Source organism: Eretmochelys imbricata, chromosome 2 (genome assembly GCF_965152235.1).
Source record: "Eretmochelys imbricata isolate rEreImb1 chromosome 2, rEreImb1.hap1, whole genome shotgun sequence".
Lineage (NCBI taxonomy): Eukaryota > Metazoa > Chordata > Testudines > Cheloniidae > Eretmochelys > Eretmochelys imbricata.
This window is the reverse complement of record NC_135573.1, coordinates 269539637-269558203: the sequence shown is the minus strand read 5'-3', so window position 1 is coordinate 269558203 and position 18567 is coordinate 269539637. Positions and strand designations below refer to the sequence as shown.

Genomic DNA, 18567 nt, shown 5'->3' with positions numbered 1-18567 from the left:
GGGCTCAAGGAGCGGGCAGGGGCGAAGCGGGTGGCGTGATGTTCGGGGAGCGGGCAGGGGCCAAGCGGGTGGCGTGATGTTCAGAGAGCGGGCGGGATCTCGGGCAGGCGGGAGCATTGCATGCTGGGCGCTGGGCTCAAGGAGCGGGCAGGGGCCAAGCGGGTGGCGTGGTGTTCGGGGAGCGGGCAGGGGCCAAGCGGGTGGCGTGATGTTCAGGGAGCGGGCGGGGTCTTGGGCAGGCGGGAGCATTGCATGCTGGGCGCTGGGCTCAAGGAGCAGGCAGGGGCAAGCGGGTGGCGTGGTGTTCGGGGAGCGGGCAGGGGCCAAGCAGGTGGCATGGTGTTCGGGGAGCGGGCGGGGGCCAAGTGGGCAGCGTGTTGTTCAGGGAGCGGGCGGGGTCTCGGGCAGGCGGGAGCATTGCATGCTGGGCGCTGGGCTCAAGGAGCGGGCAGGGGCCAAGCGAGTGGCGTGTTGTTCAGGGAGCGGGCGGGGTCTCGGGCAAGCGGGAGCATTGCATGCTGGGCGCCGGGCTCAAGAAGCGGGCAGGGGCCAAGCGGGTGGCGTGGTGTTCGGGGAGCGGGCGGGGTCTCGGGCAGGCGGGAGCATTGCATGCTGGGCGCTGGGCTCAAGGAGCGGGCAGGGGCCAAGCGGGTGGCGTGGTGTTCGGGGAGTGGGCAGGGGCCAAGCGGGTGGCGTGATGTTCAGAGAGCGGGCGGGATCTCGGGCAGGCGGGAGCATTGCATGCTGGGCGCCGGGCTCAAGGAGCAGGCAGGGGCCAAGCGGGTGGCGTGGTGTTCGGGGAGTGGGCAGGGGCCAAGCGGGTGGCGTGGTGTTCGGGGAGCTGGCGGGGTCTCGGGCAGGCGGGAGCATTGCATGCTGGGCGCTGGGCTCAAGGAGCGGGCAGGGGCCAAGCGGGTGGCGTGGTGTTCGGGGAGCGGGTGGGGTCTCGGGCAGGCGGGAGCATTGCATGCTGGGTGCTGGGCTCAAGGAGCGGGCAGGGGCGAAGCGGGTGGCGTGATGTTCGGGGAGCGGGCAGGGGCCAAGCGGGTGGCGTGGTGTTCGGGGAGCGGGCAGGGGCCAAGCGGGTGGCGTGGTGTTCGGGGAGCAGGCAGGGCCAAGTGGGCAGCGTGATGTTCGGGGAGCGGGCAGGGGCCAAGCGGGTGGCGTGGTGTTCGGGGAGCGGGCAGGGGCCAAGCGGGCGGCGTGGTGTTCGGGGAGCGGGCGGGGTCTCGGGCGGGCGGGAGCATTGCATGCTGGGCGCTGGGCTCAAGGAGCAGGCAGGGGCCAAGCGGGTGGCGTGTTGTTCGGGGAGCGGGCGGGGGCGAGCGGGCGGCGTGGTGTTCGGGGAGCGGGCGGGGGCGAGCGGGCGGCGTGGTGTTCGGGGAGCAAGCGGGGGCGAGCGGGCGGCGTGGTGTTCGGGGAGCGGGCGGGGGCGAGCGGGCGGCGTGGTGTTCGGGGAGCGGGCGGGGGAAGCGGGCGGCGTGGTGTTCGGGGAGCGGGCGGGGGAAGCGGGCGGCGTGGTGTTCGGGGAGCGGGCGGGGTCTCGGGCGGGCGGGAGCAAGCGGGCGGCGTGGTGTTCGGGGAGCGGGCGGGGGAAGCGGGCGGCGTGGTGTTCGGGGAGCGGGCGGGGGAAGCGGGCGGCGTGGTGTTTGGGGAGCGGGCGGGGGCAAGCGGGCGGCGTGGTGTTCGGGGAGCGGGCGGGGGCAAGCAGGCGGCGTGGTGTTCGGGGAGCGGGCGGGGCAAGCGGGCGGCGTGGTGTTCGGGGAGCGGGCGGGGGCGAGCGGGCGGCGTGGTGTTCGGGGAGCGGGCGGGGGAAGCGGGCGGCGTGGTGTTCGGGGAGCGGGCGGGGGCAAGCGGGCGGCGTGGTGTTCGGGGAGCGGGCGGGGGAAGCGGGCGGCGTGGTGTTCGGGGAGCGGGCGGGGGAAGCGGGCGGCGTGGTGTTCGGGGAGCGGGCGGGGGCAAGCGGGCGGCGTGGTGTTCGGGGAGCGGGCGGGGGCAAGCGGGCGGCGTGGTGGTCGGGGAGCGGGCGGGGGCGAGCGGGCGGCGTGGTGTTCGGGGAGCGGGCGGGGGCAAGCGGGCGGCGTGGTGTTCGGGGAGCGGGCGGGGGCGAGCGGGCGGCGTGGTGTTCGGGGAGCGGGCGGGGGCGAGCGGGCGGCGTGGTGTTCGGGGAGCGGGCGGGGGCGAGCGGGCGGCGTGGTGTTCGGGGAGCGGGCGGGGGCGAGCGGGCGGCGTGGTGTTCGGGGAGCGGGCGGGGTCTCGGGCGGGCGGGAGCAAGCGGGCGGCGTGGTGTTCGGGGAGCGGGCGGGGGCAAGCGGGCGGCGTGGTGTTCGGGGAGCGGGCGGGGGCAAGCGGGCGGCGTGGTGTTCGGGGAGCGGGCGGGGGCAAGCGGGCGGCGTGGTGTTCGGGGAGCGGGCGGGGTCTCGGGCGGGCGGGGGCAAGCGGGCGGCGTGGTGTTCGGGGAGCGGGCGGGGGCAAGCGGGCGGCGTGGTGTTCGGGGAGCGGGCGGGGGCAAGCGGGCGGCGTGGTGTTCGGGGAGCGGGCGGGGGCAAGCGGGCGGCGTGGTGTTCGGGGAGCGGGCGGGGGCAAGCGGGCGGCGTGGTGTTCGGGGAGCGGGCGGGGGCGATGCGGGCGGCGTGGTGTTCGGGGAGCGGGCGGGGGAAGCGGGCGGCGTGGTGTTCGGGGAGCGGGCGGGGGCAAGCGGGCGGCGTGGTGTTTGGGGAGCGGGCGGGGGCGAGCGGGCGGCGTGGTGTTCGGGGAGCGGGCGGGGGAAGCGGGCGGCGTGGTGTTCGGGGAGCGGGCGGGGGAAGCGGGCGGCGTGGTGTTCGGGGGAGCGGGCGGGGTCTCGGGCGGGCGGGAGCAAGCGGGCGGCGTGGTGTTCGGGGAGCGGGCGGGGGAAGCGGGCGGCGTGGTGTTCGGGGAGCGGGCGGGGGAAGCGGGCGGGCGTGGTGTTTGGGGAGCGGGCGGGGGCAAGCGGGCGGCGTGGTGTTCGGGGAGCGGGCGGGGGCAAGCAGGCGGCGTGGTGTTCGGGGAGCGGGCGGGGCAAGCGGGCGGCGTGGTGTTCGGGGAGCGGGCGGGGGCGAGCGGGCGGCGTGGTGTTCGGGGAGCGGGCGGGGGAAGCGGGCGGCGTGGTGTTCGGGGAGCGGGCGGGGGCAAGCGGGCGGCGTGGTGTTCGGGGAGCGGGCGGGGGAAGCGGGCGGCGTGGTGTTCGGGGAGCGGGCGGGGGAAGCGGGCGGCGTGGTGTTCGGGGAGCGGGCGGGGGCAAGCGGGCGGCGTGGTGTTCGGGGAGCGGGCGGGGGCAAGCGGGCGGCGTGGTGGTCGGGGAGCGGGCGGGGGCGAGCGGGGCGGCGTGGTGTTCGGGGAGCGGGCGGGGGCAAGCGGGCGGCGTGGTGTTCGGGGAGCGGGCGGGGGCGAGCGGGCGGCGTGGTGTTCGGGGAGCGGGCGGGGGCGAGCGGGCGGCGTGGTGTTCGGGGAGCGGGCGGGGGCAAGCGGGCGGCGTGGTGTTCGGGGAGCGGGCGGGGGCGAGCGGGCGGCGTGGTGTTCGGGGAGCGGGCGGGGGCAAGCGGGCGGCGTGGTGTTTGGGGAGCGGGCGGGGGCAAGCGGGCGGCGTGGTGTTCGGGGAGCGGGCGGGGGAAGCGGGCGGCGTGGTGTTCGGGGAGCGGGCGGGGGCAAGCGGGCGGCGTGGTGTTCGGGGAGCGGGCGGGGGAAGCGGGCGGCGTGGTGTTCGGGGAGCGGGCGGGGTCTCGGGCGGGCGGGAGCAAGCGGGCGGCGTGGTGTTCGGGGAGCGGGCGGGGGCGAGCGGGCGGCGTGGTGTTCGGGGAGCGGGCGGGGGAAGCGGGCGGCGTGGTGTTCGGGGAGCGGGCGGGGGCAAGCGGGCGGCGTGGTGTTCGGGGAGCGGGCGGGGGCGAGCGGGCGGCGTGGTGTTCGGGGAGCGGGCGGGGGAAGCGGGCGGCGTGGTGTTCGGGGAGCGGGCGGGGGCAAGCGGGCGGCGTGGTGTTCGGGGAGCGGGCGGGGGAAGCGGGCGGCGTGGTGTTCGGGGAGCGGGCGGGGTCTCGGGCGGGCGGGAGCATTGCATGCTGGGCGCTGGGCTCAAGGAGCGGGCAGGGGCCAAGCGGGCGGCGTGGTGTTCGGGGAGCGGGCGGGGGCAAGCGGGCGGCGTGGTGTTCGGGGAGCGGGCAGGGGCCAAGCGGGTGGCGTGGTGTTCGGGGAGCGGGCAGGGGCCAAGCGGGCGGCGTGGTGTTCGGGGAGCGGGCGGGGTCTCGGGCGGGCGGGAGCATTGCATGCTGGGCGCTGGGCTCAAGGAGCGGGCAGGGGCCAAGCGGGCGGCGTGGTGTTCGGGGAGCGGGCGGGGGCAAGCGGGCGGCGTGGTGTTCGGGGAGCGGGCGGGGGCAAGCGGGCGGCGTGGTGTTCGGGGAGCGGGCGGGGGCAAGCGGGCGGCGTGGTGTTCGGGGAGCGGGCGGGGGCGAGCGGGCGGCGTGGTGTTCGGGGAGCGGGCGGGGGCGAGCGGGCGGCGTGGTGTTCGGGGAGCGGGCGGGGCAAGCGGGCGGCGTGGTGTTCGGGGAGCGGGCTGGGGGCGAGCGGGCGGCGTGGTGTTCAGGGAGCGGGCGGGGGGCAAGCGGGCGGCGTGGTGTTCGGGGAGCGGGCGGGGGCAAGCGGGCGGCGTGGTGTTCGGGGAGCGGGCGGGGGCGAGCGGGCGGCGTGGTGTTCGGGGAGCGGGCGGGGGCGAGCGGGCGGCGTGGTGTTCGGGGAGCGGGCGGGGGCGAGCGGGCGGCGTGGTGTTCGGGGAGCGGGCGGGGGCGAGCGGGCGGCGTGGTGTTCGGGGAGCGGGCGGGGTCTCGGGCGGGCGGGAGCAAGCGGGCGGCGTGGTGTTCGGGGAGCGGGCGGGGGCAAGCGGGCGGCGTGGTGTTCGGGGAGCGGGCGGGGGCAAGCGGGCGGCGTGGTGTTCGGGGAGCGGGCGGGGGCAAGCGGGCGGCGTGGTGTTCGGGGAGCGGGCGGGGTCTCGGGCGGGCGGGGGCAAGCGGGCGGCGTGGTGTTCGGGGAGCGGGCGGGGGCCAAGCGGGCGGCGTGGTGTTCGGGGAGCGGGCGGGGGCGAGCGGGCGGCGTGGTGGTCGGGGAGCGGGCGGGGGCGAGCGGGGCGGCGTGGTGTTCGGGGGAGCGGGCGGGGGCAAGCGGGCGGCGTGGTGTTCGGGGAGCGGGCGGGGCCAAGCGGGCGGCGTGGTGTTCGGGGAGCGGGCGGGGGCAAGCGGGCGGCGTGGTGTTCGGGGAGCGGGCGGGGGGCGAGCGGGCGGCGTGGTGTTCGGGGAGCGGGCGGGGCAAGCGGGCGGCGTGGTGTTCGGGGAGCGGGGCGGGGGGCGAGCGGGGCGGCGTGGTGTTCGGGGAGCGGGCGGGGGCGAGCGGGTGGCGTGGTGGTCGGGGAGCGGGCGGGGGAAGCGGGCGGCGTGGTGTTCGGGGAGCGGGCGGGGGAAGCGGGCGGCGTGGTGTTCGGGGAGCGGGCGGCGTGGTGTTCGGGGAGCGGGCGGGGGCAAGCGGGCGGCGTGGTGTTCGGGGAGCGGGCGGGGTCTCGAGCGGGCGGGGGAAGCGGGCGGCGTGGTGTTCGGGGAGCGGGCGGGGGAAGCGGGCGGCGTGGCGTTCGGGGAGCGGGCGGGGGAAGCGGGCGGCGTGGTGTTCGGGGAGCGGGCGGGGGCAAGCGGGCGGCGTGGTGTTCGGGGAGCGGGCGGGGGCAAGCGGGCGGCGTGGTGTTCGGGGAGCGGGCGGGGGCAAGCGGGCGGCGTGGTGTTCGGGGAGCGGGCGGGGGCGAGCGGGCGGCGTGGTGTTCGGGGAGCGGGCGGGGGCGAGCGGGCGGCGTGGTGTTCGGGGAGCGGGCGGGGGAAGCGGGCGGCGTGGTGTTCGGGGAGCGGGCGGGGGGCAAGCGGGCGGCGTGGTGTTCGGGGAGCGGGCGGGGGAAGCGGGCGGCGTGGTGTTCGGGGAGCGGGCGGGGGCAAGCGGGCGGCGTGGTGTTCGGGGAGCGGGCGGGGTCTCGGGCGGGCGGGAGCATTGCATGCTGGGCGCCGGGCTGTGGCCAGCCGCGCGATGCCATGGCCCTGCCTAGCAGGCTCGTCGCCTGGCTCCCAGCCCCGGGTGTCCCCGCAGGTCCTGTCCCTCGGGGCCGACGTGCTCCCGGAGTACAAGCTGCAGGCTCCGCGCATCCACAAATGGACCATCCTGCACTACAGCCCCTTCAAGGCGGTGTGGGACTGGCTCATCCTGCTGCTGGTCATCTACACGGCCGTCTTCACGCCCTACTCGGCCGCCTTCCTGCTCAACGAGAAGGAGGAGCCCACGCGGCATGAGTGCGGCTACTCCTGCAGCCCGCTCACCGTGGTGGACCTGCTGGTGGACATCATGTTCCTCATCGACATCCTCATCAACTTCCGCACCACCTACGTCAACTCCAACGAGGAGGTGGTGAGCCACCCGGCCCGCATCGCCATCCACTACTTCAAGGGCTGGTTCCTCATCGACATGGTGGCCGCCATCCCCTTCGACCTGCTCATCTTCGGCTCCGGCTCCGGCTCTGAGGAGGTAACGACCGCGCTGGCCCTGGGGCGATTCCAGCCCTGCCATGGGCGCGGGGGGCTGGCCCCACCCCTGTGTAACCCAGGCCCCCTCCAGCCCCGCCCCCGTCCGACCCAGGTTCTTTCCAGCCCCACTCCCATCTGAGCCACCCACCTTCCAGCCCAGCCCTGTCCCACCCAGCCACCGTCCAGCCCTGCCCCGTCACAGACCTATAGGGCTGAGGCTTTGGAACGGTCTCTGGGAGGCCCCTTCACTGGGCCAGCCCCCCTGGGGGTCCCACTCTGCCTCCAGGGTGAGCCACGCGGCCTCACTGCCCCCTAGACTGGCCCTCAGGGCCTGCAGCTCCCCCCATGCTCCCACAAGCTCCAGGCAGTGAGTCCCCCGGAGACAGCCCCTGAGGGAGACTCGGCCGCTGTGCAGGGATCAGGGCCCCTCGCCCAGCCCCTGGAGGGACACTCCCAGTGTGGGGACAGCCGGGTTCAGTTGTTAGCTGGTGCCCAGCCTAGGGGATCCTTAGGTCAGCATGGGGCAATGAAGGGTGAAGCAGGGGCCGTCCTGGCCAGCCTCGAGCCCAGCCCGGCTGTGGGGAACCCTCAGGTCTGGCTCTGTCTGTCTGGGCGGCCTCCTTGGTCAGTTCCCAGATGGGCCCCAACTGCTCCCCGCAGCCAACGCTTATCCCCACCTCACCCCTCCCCCGTCTGTGATCCCGAGCTGGGGGGTGTGGCTCAGCCCCCTGTAATGGGGGGCAGGGGGTCCAGATCTCTCTGGGACGTGGGTTGCTGGGTGTCCCCGTCCAGGTGATTGGATTTGCCGTTGTCCTCTCATGCTGCACTGCTATGGGGTTAGGGCCCCGACAGCTAGAGACTCCTGGCCTGCCCTGAGAGCAGACAGGCCTTCCCCCTCCCCAGGTAACAGTGCAGCACCTGGGGAAACTGAGGCACACGCAGCCTTCATAAAGATATTGCAGAAACTTCCCACTTTGTCACGGGCTTGTGTGAACGAGATCATCGAATCACAGAGTTGTAGGGCAGGGAGGGACCTCGAGAGGTCGCCTAGTCCAGTCCCCTGCACTCGGGGCAAGACTAAGTATTCTCTAGACCAGAGGCTCTCAGACAGAGTTGGGACCCCCGGGGTGGCCATCCTGAGCCTGAGAAAGAGCCAGAATTTACCAGTGTTCATTGCCAAAGAACCACGGTAATATGCCAGCAGCCCCCCATCCGCTCCCTGCCCCCACTCCCAGCACCTCCTGCCCACCAGCAGCCCCGCTGGCAGCGCCTCCCCCTCCCTCCCCGCACCTCCCGATCAGCTGTCCCCTGGCCATCCGCAGGGTGCAGGAGGCTCTGGGGGGCGGAGCGAGGGCACGGCAGGCTCAGGGAAGGGGGCGGGAAGGGGTGGAGTGGGGGCAGGGCCTGTGGCAGAGCCAGGGGTGGAGCAGTGAGCACACACACACAAACACACCCCCTCTCTCCCCCCGGGCACATTGGAAAGTTGGCAACTGTAGCTCCAGACCCAGAGTCGATGCGAAGTTGGCCCCCCCTGCCTCAGGGGCTCGCGAGGCTATTACCTGGGGGGTCGCGAGCTGTCAGCCCCCAAGCCCCGCTTCACCTCCAGCATTTATAAGAGTTAAATATTAAAAACATGGTTTTCATGTCTCCGGGGGGTCGCACTTGGAGGCTGGCTGTGTGAAAGGGGTCACCAGGGCAAACGTTCGAGACCCGCTGCTCTGGACCATACCTGGCAGGTGTTTTAATGAGCCTCAATCCGAGGAACCACAAGGCCAGCTGGGGCCAGGGTGGGGGTCGCGCTCCCCAGACGGGGCGGGATCCTGGGGAGCAGCGGCTCGGGAAGGACCTGGGGGGTCGCGGGGAAAGCAGCCGAACATGGGCGTCTCCAAGAGCCCCGCTCTGGCTCAGCCGGCTTGGGTGGGCAGAACGGACCCATGGCTTTGACCCCGCTGCTCTCGGCTCTGCCCCTTTGCCCTCAGACCACGACGCTGATCGGGCTGCTGAAGACGGCCCGGCTGCTCCGCCTGGTGCGCGTGGCCCGTAAGCTGGACCGCTACTCGGAGTACGGGGCGGCCGTGCTCTTCCTGCTCATGTGCACCTTCGCCCTCATCGCCCACTGGCTGGCCTGCATCTGGTACGCCATCGGCAACATGGAGCGGCAGAGCATCGGCTGGCTGCACTCGCTGGGCGACCAGATCCGCAAGCCCCTGAACGAGAGCGCCCCGCTGCAGGGGCCCAGCATCAAGGACAAGTACGTCACGGCGCTCTACTTCACCTTCAGCAGCCTGACCAGCGTGGGCTTCGGCAACGTCTCCCCCAACACCAACTCCGAGAAGATCTTCTCCATCTGCGTCATGCTCATCGGCTGTGAGTGCGAACGGGGCGGGGCCTGCCCCTGCCTGCCTGCGCCCCCCCGCCCCTTGCCTGCGCCTGCCCACCCCTGCTGCCCCCTGCCTGCCCACCCCCTGCCTGCGCCCGCCCGCCCACCCCCTGCCTGCCGGCCCCTTGCCTGCGCCCGCCCGCCCACCCCTGCTGCCCCCTGCCTGCCTGCCCCTTGCCTGCGCCCGCCTGCCCGCCCACCCCTGCTGCCCCCTGCCTGCCTGCCCCTTGCCTGCGCCCGCCTGCCCGCCCACCCCTGCTGCACCCTGCCTGCGCCCTTCCCACACCTGACCCCTACCCACCCCCTGTCTGACAGGCCCTTGCCTGTGCCTGCCATCCCCTGCCTGTGCCCGCCTCCTGCCTGCATCTCCCCCACACCTGTCCCCTACCCGCCCCCTGCCTGCAACTGCCCCACACCTGACCCCTGCCTGACCCTTACCCGCTCCCTGCCTGCCCCACACCTGACCCCGCCTGACATGTGCCTGCCTCACACCTGCCCCCTGCCTGACCCACACCCACCTCCTGCCTGCCCCCTGCCCACCCCATGCCTCTCCTCTGGCTGCCACTTCCCACCCCCTGCCTCACCCATGCCCACCCCCTGCCTGTCCCACACCTGCGCCCACTCTGCACCTGTCCGCTCCCTGCCCCCGCCTCTCACCTGTCCCCTGCCTGCCCCGCGCCTGTCCCAGACCACCTGCCCCAGGGGCGCCTGCTGGGAGGTGTGGCGGGGAAGGGGGCTGAGTATTTGTGTGTGCGTCCGCATGCTCACTGCTGCCTCTCTGCCTCCAGCCCTGATGTACGCCAGCATCTTTGGCAACGTCTCGGCCATCATCCAGCGCCTCTACTCGGGCACCGCGCGTTACCACACCCAGATGCTACGCGTCCGCGAGTTCATCCGCTTCCACCAGATCCCCAACCCGCTGCGCCAGCGGCTGGAGGAGTATTTCCAGCACGCCTGGTCCTACACCAACGGCATCGACATGAACGCGGTGAGCGCGCAGCACCGCCCCCGCACTCAGCACGGCCGGCTCCCCGACGCCCCCCGCGGTGTGACGATCGATGCCTGTGGGAGCCCGCTGAGGTCACTCAGTCAGGGTGATCTGCAAACAGACCGGGGCAGGCAAACCCCAACGCTGGTGGATATTCCAATACTTAGATTTACCCAGCCAGCCCAAAACAGCTTCTACAGCACCTCCCTGGTTACTCAGACGTCCAAACAGCACAGTTCCCTTAAAGTATCCAGCCTCAGGCCTCCATCCAGACACACCTGTCAAACATAGGATGATAAACTCTGAAAATCCTATTTCATCATATAAAAGAAAAGGTTCTCCTGATCCCAAAGGACCAAGCCCCAGACCCAGGACAAATGATAACTCAGATCTTACCCCACATACACGTTTATAGCCAATTCTTATTAACTAAACTAAAATGTATTAAAAAATAAGAGAGAGTGTGTTGGTTAAAAGATCATTATACAGACAGACTTGAGTTCAATTCTTGAGGTCAGATACGTAGCAGAGATGAGTTTGTAGTGGCCAAAAGTCCTTTTAGAAATAGTCCAGAGGTTATAGTCCAATGTCCATAGTCAGGGTGACTCCAGTCAGCGACTGGGGATCTCAATCCTTATGGCTCAAAGTTTCCCCCTCTTGAAACCCAAAGCAGATCTGAGATGAAGAAGGATCGTGTCCCAAGGTCTTTATACATTTCCAGCAGCCTTTTGGCCTGAAGAAACAATCAGCTTCACTTTCCTTCTCCCAAACATCCTGGCAATTAGCACAGGGTAATTTATCCATTGAGCAGTTCAGATACTGGTTACCGCAACCTTCAGAGAGACATACAGACAATAATACGATTTCACTCCAGTGTCTTCCTAAATGTTAATATTCCTTTTTTGATCTTTGAATTAAAGCCATAGTGATAGACAAGACTTGTTTGCTGACCTCACAAGACCTGAACAAACATCTCCCCTTCTACCTCTAACAATGCCGGCTGCATTTCACAGCTCTGTTCATTGCCATCTCTTCCTAACCCCTCTTTAAAGTTTGGCCCTGGGTCAGGTCGGTCTGGGAGTTCATTAACTCTTTCTGGTCCGGTCACCTTTCAATGAGATATTATATTACACTTGTAACATCACACCCCCAACGCAAAAGTGATGCAGGAAGGGATGACACAAACATCTTTGACTGCATCCCAAGAGCTCCCCATCCTGGGTTCTGTCTCACTACAGCTAGTATTGCGTTAGAAGCCGTACCAGTGTATAACAGAAATGGTTTATCAAAGTCATGTTCAATAACATGATTGAATCTCTTCACAAACTCAAGGTAAAACTTGGTTAGAACAATAGTGGATTGGATCTGCCCTTGCAGCGTGGTTCCTGTAGGTCTCGTGATCTTGCCAAGAGCTAAAGAACATAGCTACTTTATCCATACAAGCTCTGGCAAATGTGTGGAACCCAATTAACATCAAGTCAATGTAGATATTAATGTTGTCCATAGTACAGGAATCTTGGCAGTTAGTCGTGAAAGCAATAGGGTAGTGTGCCTCAGTTTCCCTTTTCACATAGCCAGTCAGGCTTGGAATGTCAGTATTACCAGGCCGTTTAACACAAAGTTGATCTCATGTGTCACTCTTAACATGTTCAAGGGTTTTTTCAAAAGATTAGACACATTGGACATTTTTACAGTTCTTGGTAATAGCAACACATTAGTTACAAGAATTACCATGAGCAACAACAACAAATCCATCGCAAGTGTCCATCTACGATCATGTTTGTCATGCCACACCTTTGGCTCAATGCTATTGGGGTTTGGACCTCTTAGGGTCAACCTATGACTTCCCTTTGCAAAATCAAGTGTTGGTCTGTATCCACAAAAACAACAAGGAGTCCGGTGGCACCTTAAAGACTAACAGATTTATTTGAACTTAAGCTTTCATGGGTAAAAACCCCACTTCTTCAGATGCATGGAGTGAAAATTACAGACGCAGACATAAATATACTGACACATGAAGAGAAGGGAGCTACCTCACAAGTGGAGAACCAGTGTTGACAGGGCCAATTCGATCAGGGTGGATGTGGTCCACTCCCAACAATAGATGAGGTGTCAATTCCAGGAGAGGCAAAGCTGCTTCTATAATGAGCCAGCCACTCTCAGTCCCTATTCAAGCCCAAATTAATGGTGTTAAATTTGCAAATGAATTTTAGTTCTGCTGTTTCTCTTTGAAGTCTAACCAATTTATTTGCACAAGTACTCCTTTTCTTTTTGCGAATACAGACTAACACGGCTGTTACTCTGAAACCTGTCTTTGAAGTCTGTTTCTGAAGGTTTTTTTTGTTCAAGTATAGCTACTTCCAGATCTGTTATCGAATGAAGTGTTCTCCCACTGGCAAAATCAAACTTGCAAAATCAAGTTCTCTCTTTCCTCCTTGTCCTGAAGGATCAAACCCTAATTGCTTTTGCGTAACAGAATTCACTGGCTGATTGGGCGTGCTCTCTGTGCTAACAGCTATTAGCGAGTCTTTCTCCCCCCAGTCAGTCAGGCAATTTGTATCAACACAGACACGAGCTTTTAACTTCTCAGCAGCTACCAGTTTCAAGGCTGGACACTCAATTCTTCCCTTCAGCAGGAGCAGTCTTTCCCTCTCCCCCACCTTTTCCTAGAAGATTGAAAATGGAAATTTCCTGCTCACAGCAATTGCTTTGCTGGCAAGGTGTGTTCACGAACTGCAGGCCCTGAAGCACCTGCTCACTTAAAGAATTAGCCCAGACACATTCCTGTTCGTTCCAACGCCATTGTCTTCCCAACAAGCTGGCCAAACAGAACCACTTGGTCATAGGGCTGTTTAAATTCCTTAACAGCTTTTACTCCACCGGAGACCTCAAAGCTACCCACACTGGATCTTTCAAAAGGAAAATATGTGGATTCCTTCACCACAGAAAAATTTTGGCTGTTAGGAACTGAAATTTCCTTGATTAAATCACTTCCATGTCCTTCAGCTACAGCAAACTACTTGCACGGATTACCAAGAGAATTCCTTTTCCCAGGAACTTATTTAAGTAACAGTTCACTCCTCTCAGAAATTCTGCCCTTACCCTCTTCACCAAGGGCTTGCTCTAAAGCAGTGGTTCCCAAAGTTTACCTGCGAACCCCTTTCACTAAAGTGTCAAGTCTCGCAAACCCCCTCTTAAAAATGAATATTTCCAGGGATTTCCTCCCTTACCTCAGCATAAATTATAAAAGCAGTGATCTTGGAAATATTACTGTTGTTTTTATGACATGCTTATTGCACACTATTATAATCATTACAGTATTAATTTTCTTACATTGTGAAAACGGCAACACTCTTACCAGATCTCACCTTCGGAGCTTGTATCACTTTGAATAAGCCTGTTATAAGACAAGGCTCCTAGCTTTCATCCAGGAGTATCAGATGTGAAACCGCATGAAGGGATTTAAGAAGCCAACTCAAAGAGTTCCTCCTACACAGGCATCCAGGTCTTGAGCAGTCCAGGCAAACACACAAAGCTTGAACTTGTTCTTCGTAATAACTTAAAAAACAATACGAGCTGCCTATTTAATGTTAAAAACAGCAAAAATATGTCCACCTCCCTTTCCATTTCTTATAAGGAGTCTTGAAGTTTAAATCTCCTCAGTGTGATAGATATGCTTGCTTTGATCTGCTTAGCTCTTGGAAGTCCCCTAGGGACAGCTCTGCCCACCATTAAGGAATTTTTTCCCTGAGAACCTCCTGTAACATTTTGCAAACCCGAGTTTGGGAACCACTGCTCTAAAGGAACACTTTCCTGAGCAACAGCTCTGGGTCTTACTGACATCCAGGCTCATCAGGCTCATCAGGCGAATTCCTGCACAGTCCCCTTTCAGGCAAACTTACAGACTTCCTAGATAAAAGGTTGGAAGCATTCTCCTTCCCTTTGCCACACACAAGTTCAGGAATCTTTTCCTTTTTGCTACAAGTTTTCAAACTGGCAGTAGGTAACAATTAAATCACCTTTCTGCTCTCCTTGTGCCCTGGCTAGGATCTCACCCTGATTAGACATAGTTGCTACACCCTTTTCTAGACACACACTAGCAACAGACAAAATACAAGTACCAGAATTTTCTAGTTTCTGGGATTTTGCCATGACACTAACTGGATGCGACCTAGTTACAGGGCCATTCTCCCAAGCAGACACAAACTTAGGACCCTTCCCTTCCTGGGCTTTAGCTGAATCCAGAACCAGCTCTGAGACAACTGCACGACCCTCAACCATCCCTGGCTGAAAGGCCCCTTCTGTCTGCTCCACAGACAAAGAAGAGCCGGACACACTTTCTCCTTTCCCGGACACACAGCTTGGGATCTCATTCCCCTTGTCCCAGCACACAGGGCTGGTCACAGACAACTACTTGGAGACCAGGGTAGCTCCCTCCATAGGCAAGTCAATACCCCTGACAGACACAGGCACGTTTCCTTCCCTGTCCCAATTCTCCACCCAGCTAACAGGTAAGGTCCAGGGACACTCACCTTCCACTCTCCTCGCCTTCCCACCCTGCTGACTGGACAAAGCCATCAGCTCACAAGGCCGCCTAGGCTCATCCAGACTTTCCTTACCGAGCACCTTGCCACTTCCCACAGATAAACTGCTGCTCTTCCCGCTACCCTGAGCTATTTCCAGCAAATCACAGTTATCTTTTCCAGGTACACTTTTACAAGCCGTACTCCAGTTTCCCAGTATCATCACCAGCAGCCACTTCTTACGGGGATGAAGGATTATGAAAACCAATACCCCAGTAAAAGAAAAAAGATTCTCCTGATCAAGGACCAAGCCCCAGACCCAGGTCAATATACCAGTCAGATCTTACCCACAAATCACGCTGTTGCCAATCCTTTATAATCTAAAATATAAAGGTTTATTCATAAAAAGAAAGCAATATAGATGAGAGCTAGAATGGGTTCAATGGAATCAATGACATCCAGTCGTGGCAAAGTTCTTGGTTCAGGCTTGTAGCAGTGATAATAATAAATAAATAAATTTTAGTTTAGGAATAAACTGCTGGCACAAATCAAGTCTCTGAAGAACATCCCCAGCTGGGATGGGTCATTCAGTCCTTGATTCAGAGCTTCAGTTTGTAGCAAAGTTCCTCCAGAGGTCAGAAGCAGGACTGAAGACAAGATGGAGGGGTTTCCAGGGCCTTTTATATTCTTTCTTTTGTGAGCGGAAACCCCTTTGTTCTCCTGTGCAAAATCACAGCAACAAGATGGAGTCTGGAGTCACATGGGCAAGTCACATGTCCATGCATGAGTCCGGTTTTGCAGGCCGGGAGGCCATTGTTTACATGTTAGTTTGAATGTTCTCAGGAAAGCTCAGATGTGAATTGGCGTCTCCCAAAGTCCATTGTGTGTTAAGTGTTTCTTGATTGGGCACTGTAACGATGCTGGTTCTGGTGGGACCCAACGGAGAGTGCCAATTCAGGACAAATTGCTTAAAGCAGGGCAGTTACAGCCCAAGGCTGGGGTTTCTGTGCACACCAAGGCAAATCGAACCAGCCAAACAGAGTAGACTTTGGTCTCACCCCACTGGTGAACCATGAGTCACACAAGCAATTCCCTCAGACACCCCAGTTTCCCAGTATCACCACCAGTGCCACTCGTTATGGGGACGAATGGTTATGAAAACCAACCCCCCAGTAAAATAAGAAAGGTTCTCCTCATCCCAAAGGACCAAGCCCCAGACCCCAGTCAATACACAAGTCAGATCTTACCCACAAATCACGCTGTAGCCAATCCTTAGAATCTAAAATCTAAAGGTTTATTCATAAAAAGGAAAAAGATAGAGATGAGAGCTAGAATGGGTTCAATGGAATCCATGACACACAGCAATGGTGAAGTTCTTGGTTCAGGCTTGTAGCAGTGATAGAATAAACTGCAGGTTCAAATCAAGTCTCTGGAGAACATCCCCAGCTGGGATGGGTCATTCTGTCCTTTGTTCAAAGCTTCCATTTGTAGCCATGTCCCTCCAGAGGTAGGAAGCAGGACTGAAGACAAGATGGAGATGAGGCATCAGCCTTTTATAGACTTTTCCAGGTGTAAGAACCCCTCTGTGTTCTTATTGTGGAAAATTACAGCAAAATGGAGTTTGGAGTCACATGGGCAAGTCCCCGCACACTTTGCTGAATCGCAAGGCGTGTCTGCCTTCTCGCAATGGGTCAGTTGTGTCGCTGATGGTCCCTAATGGGTCATCCAGCAGGCTGGGCAGAGCTGACACCAACTTGTCTGGGGTGTCACCCAGAAGCACAGCACACGTTTGAACTACAGGCAGGATAGAGCCAATATTCATAACTTCAACTACAAAAATGATACCCACACAGACAGCATCATCCTAACCAGCCCACCATCACCTTGTCTGAGACACCTCATTTGACCCCCTTTGTACGAGATTTGGTGCCACGACAGGACTTTGGTTGCAACAATGTTCTATCCGGTCCCAGTTCATGTCAATAACATCACAGGCACTCACTGAGAAGAGTCCTTTCTTAAGAACCTGACCAGATGCGTCACTGAGGCTACTTAGAATCAGACACATTGAGAGGCAAGGACAGAGCCAATATTCATAACTTCAGCTACAAAATGCTACACACACAGACAGCATCATCCTAACCAGCCAACCAATATCTCTCCATAGACACCTCACACGAGAACCTTTGTACAATATTTGCTGCAAATATATACCAGTGGTTGCAATAATGATTTATATGGTCACAGTTCATGTCAATAATGCCCAGGAGAACAGCCCACCCCTGCCACACACCCTTATCCCCACCAGCTAGGCTATGGTGCAATACACAGGGAAACTGAGGCACACCCAGTATTCATGCAGAACAGTTAGATGCACACAGGCTCACGTACACCATCACAAGGGGAAAACCCCACTTCACACCTGGTCCTGCACCTTGGGCACGGCATGAGCTCAGCACCCCACCCTGTGCACAGCACCCAGGCCCCCTCGCGCCAGCCCCAGGCATGGAGGCTCGTTCCCCAGCGTGAGGGTTTGTGCCCATCTCTGGATGCCCCAGAGCCGGGTGACTGGCAGCAAACAGCACCTTGGGCAGAGGGGGCACTCGCTCTGCAAAACGCCCGCAAACCGGGCCGTCTCCCTCTGCCCACCCCCGGGGCCTGGCGCAGCGCCCTGGGCACTGAGATGCAATGGCCATGCAGAGCCCCCACATCCGTGGGCGTGTTCGCGGGCGTGTACACAGAGACACACCCCTGCACAGCCAGAGGGGCCCACCCCCTCCCCCGTACACAGACCCATGCGCGTGCCCACCCCCACGAATGTGCACACCTGCACACACTCACACACAAACCCAGAGACACACGCACCGAGCCAGATTGCCCACGTAGGCCAGCACACGGCCGTGGGCACAGCCGCCTGTGCCAACACCCCCTTGTGCCCACGGCCGGGCCCTGCGCTCCCTGCCCCGCTGCGCGGTGCCCTCCCCAGTGACAGGGTCTCTCCCGCCCGCCCGCAGGTGCTGAAGGGCTTCCCTGAGTGTCTGCAGGCCGACATCTGCCTGCACCTGAACCGCAGCCTCCTGCAGAGCTGCCGGCCCTTCCAGGGGGCCAGCAAGGGCTGCCTGCGCGCCCTGGCCATGAAGTTCAAGACCACGCACGCCCCACCCGGTGACACGCTGGTGCACGCCGGCGACGTGCTCACCGCGCTCTACTTCGTCTCCCGCGGCTCCATCGAGATCCTGCGCCGCGACATGGTGGTGGCCATCCTTGGTGAGGGGCGGGCGCTGCTAGGTTTGGGGGGCTGCGTGGCGAGGGGGGTGGGCGCTGCTGACCAAGGGGTGGGCACTGACAGGTGGGGGGAGGCTGCCAGATGGGCGATGCCAGACTGGGGGGGGGCGGCGGGAGCTGCAGGGGGGCAGTGGACCCTGCCAGCCGAGGGGGTGGGCACTGCCAGCCAGGTCGGGGCCCTCTGTCCCTCATGTCACCCCATGGCATGGCCCCCAGCCTGGCGCCCAGGAGAACCTAACAGCTCACCCCTGCTGTGTGCCCCCCCATCCTGCCCAGCCCACCCTGGCATGTGCCCCACAGCCCATTCCCTGGGGGAGACCTGCGCTGACCCTGCCGTGCTGCCCCCAGGGAAGAACGACATCTTCGGGGAGCCGCTGAACCTGTATGCGCGGCCGGGCAAGTCCAATGCGGACGTGCGGGCTCTGACTTACTGTGACCTGCACAAGATCCAGCGGGAGGAGCTGCTGGAGGTGCTGGACATGTACCCCGAGTTCTCAGACCGCTTCTGGGCCAGCCTGGAAATCACCTTCAACTTGCGCGACGTGAGAGCCGGGGGGGGGGGGGGTTGGGGGTGCCGGGCCAGGGTGGGGGAGAGCTCCAGGGGTGCTCAGCCAGGGCCGGGGGGGAGAGTTCTGGGGGCGCCAGGCCAGGGAGGAGAGCTTTGGGGGTGATCAGCCAGGCTGGGGGGAGCTCCGGGGTCACTCAGATAGGCTGTGGGAGGGAGACCTTTGGGGGCACTCAGCCAGGCTGGGGGGAGCTCCGGGGGACTTTGCCAGTCCGGGGGGGCCTCTGTGGGCTCTCTGCCAGGCTGAGGGGGAGAACCCCACCTGCCCC

At 62.9% G+C, this 18567-nt stretch overlaps 1 protein-coding gene across 1 annotated transcript in view; it reads left to right on the top strand.

Moving 5' to 3' along the window:
* KCNH2 (potassium voltage-gated channel subfamily H member 2) overlaps positions 1 to 18567 on the top strand; it is a 130375-nt gene that overhangs the window by 98817 nt on the left and 12991 nt on the right. Inside the window, exons 6-10 of the mRNA XM_077809546.1 lie at positions 6127 to 6558; positions 8537 to 8924; positions 9726 to 9925; positions 17463 to 17715; positions 18082 to 18275. Of these exons, the coding sequence (XP_077665672.1) occupies positions 6127 to 6558; positions 8537 to 8924; positions 9726 to 9925; positions 17463 to 17715; positions 18082 to 18275 (1467 nt within the window). The remainder of the gene's footprint in view (positions 1 to 6126; positions 6559 to 8536; positions 8925 to 9725; positions 9926 to 17462; positions 17716 to 18081; positions 18276 to 18567) is intronic.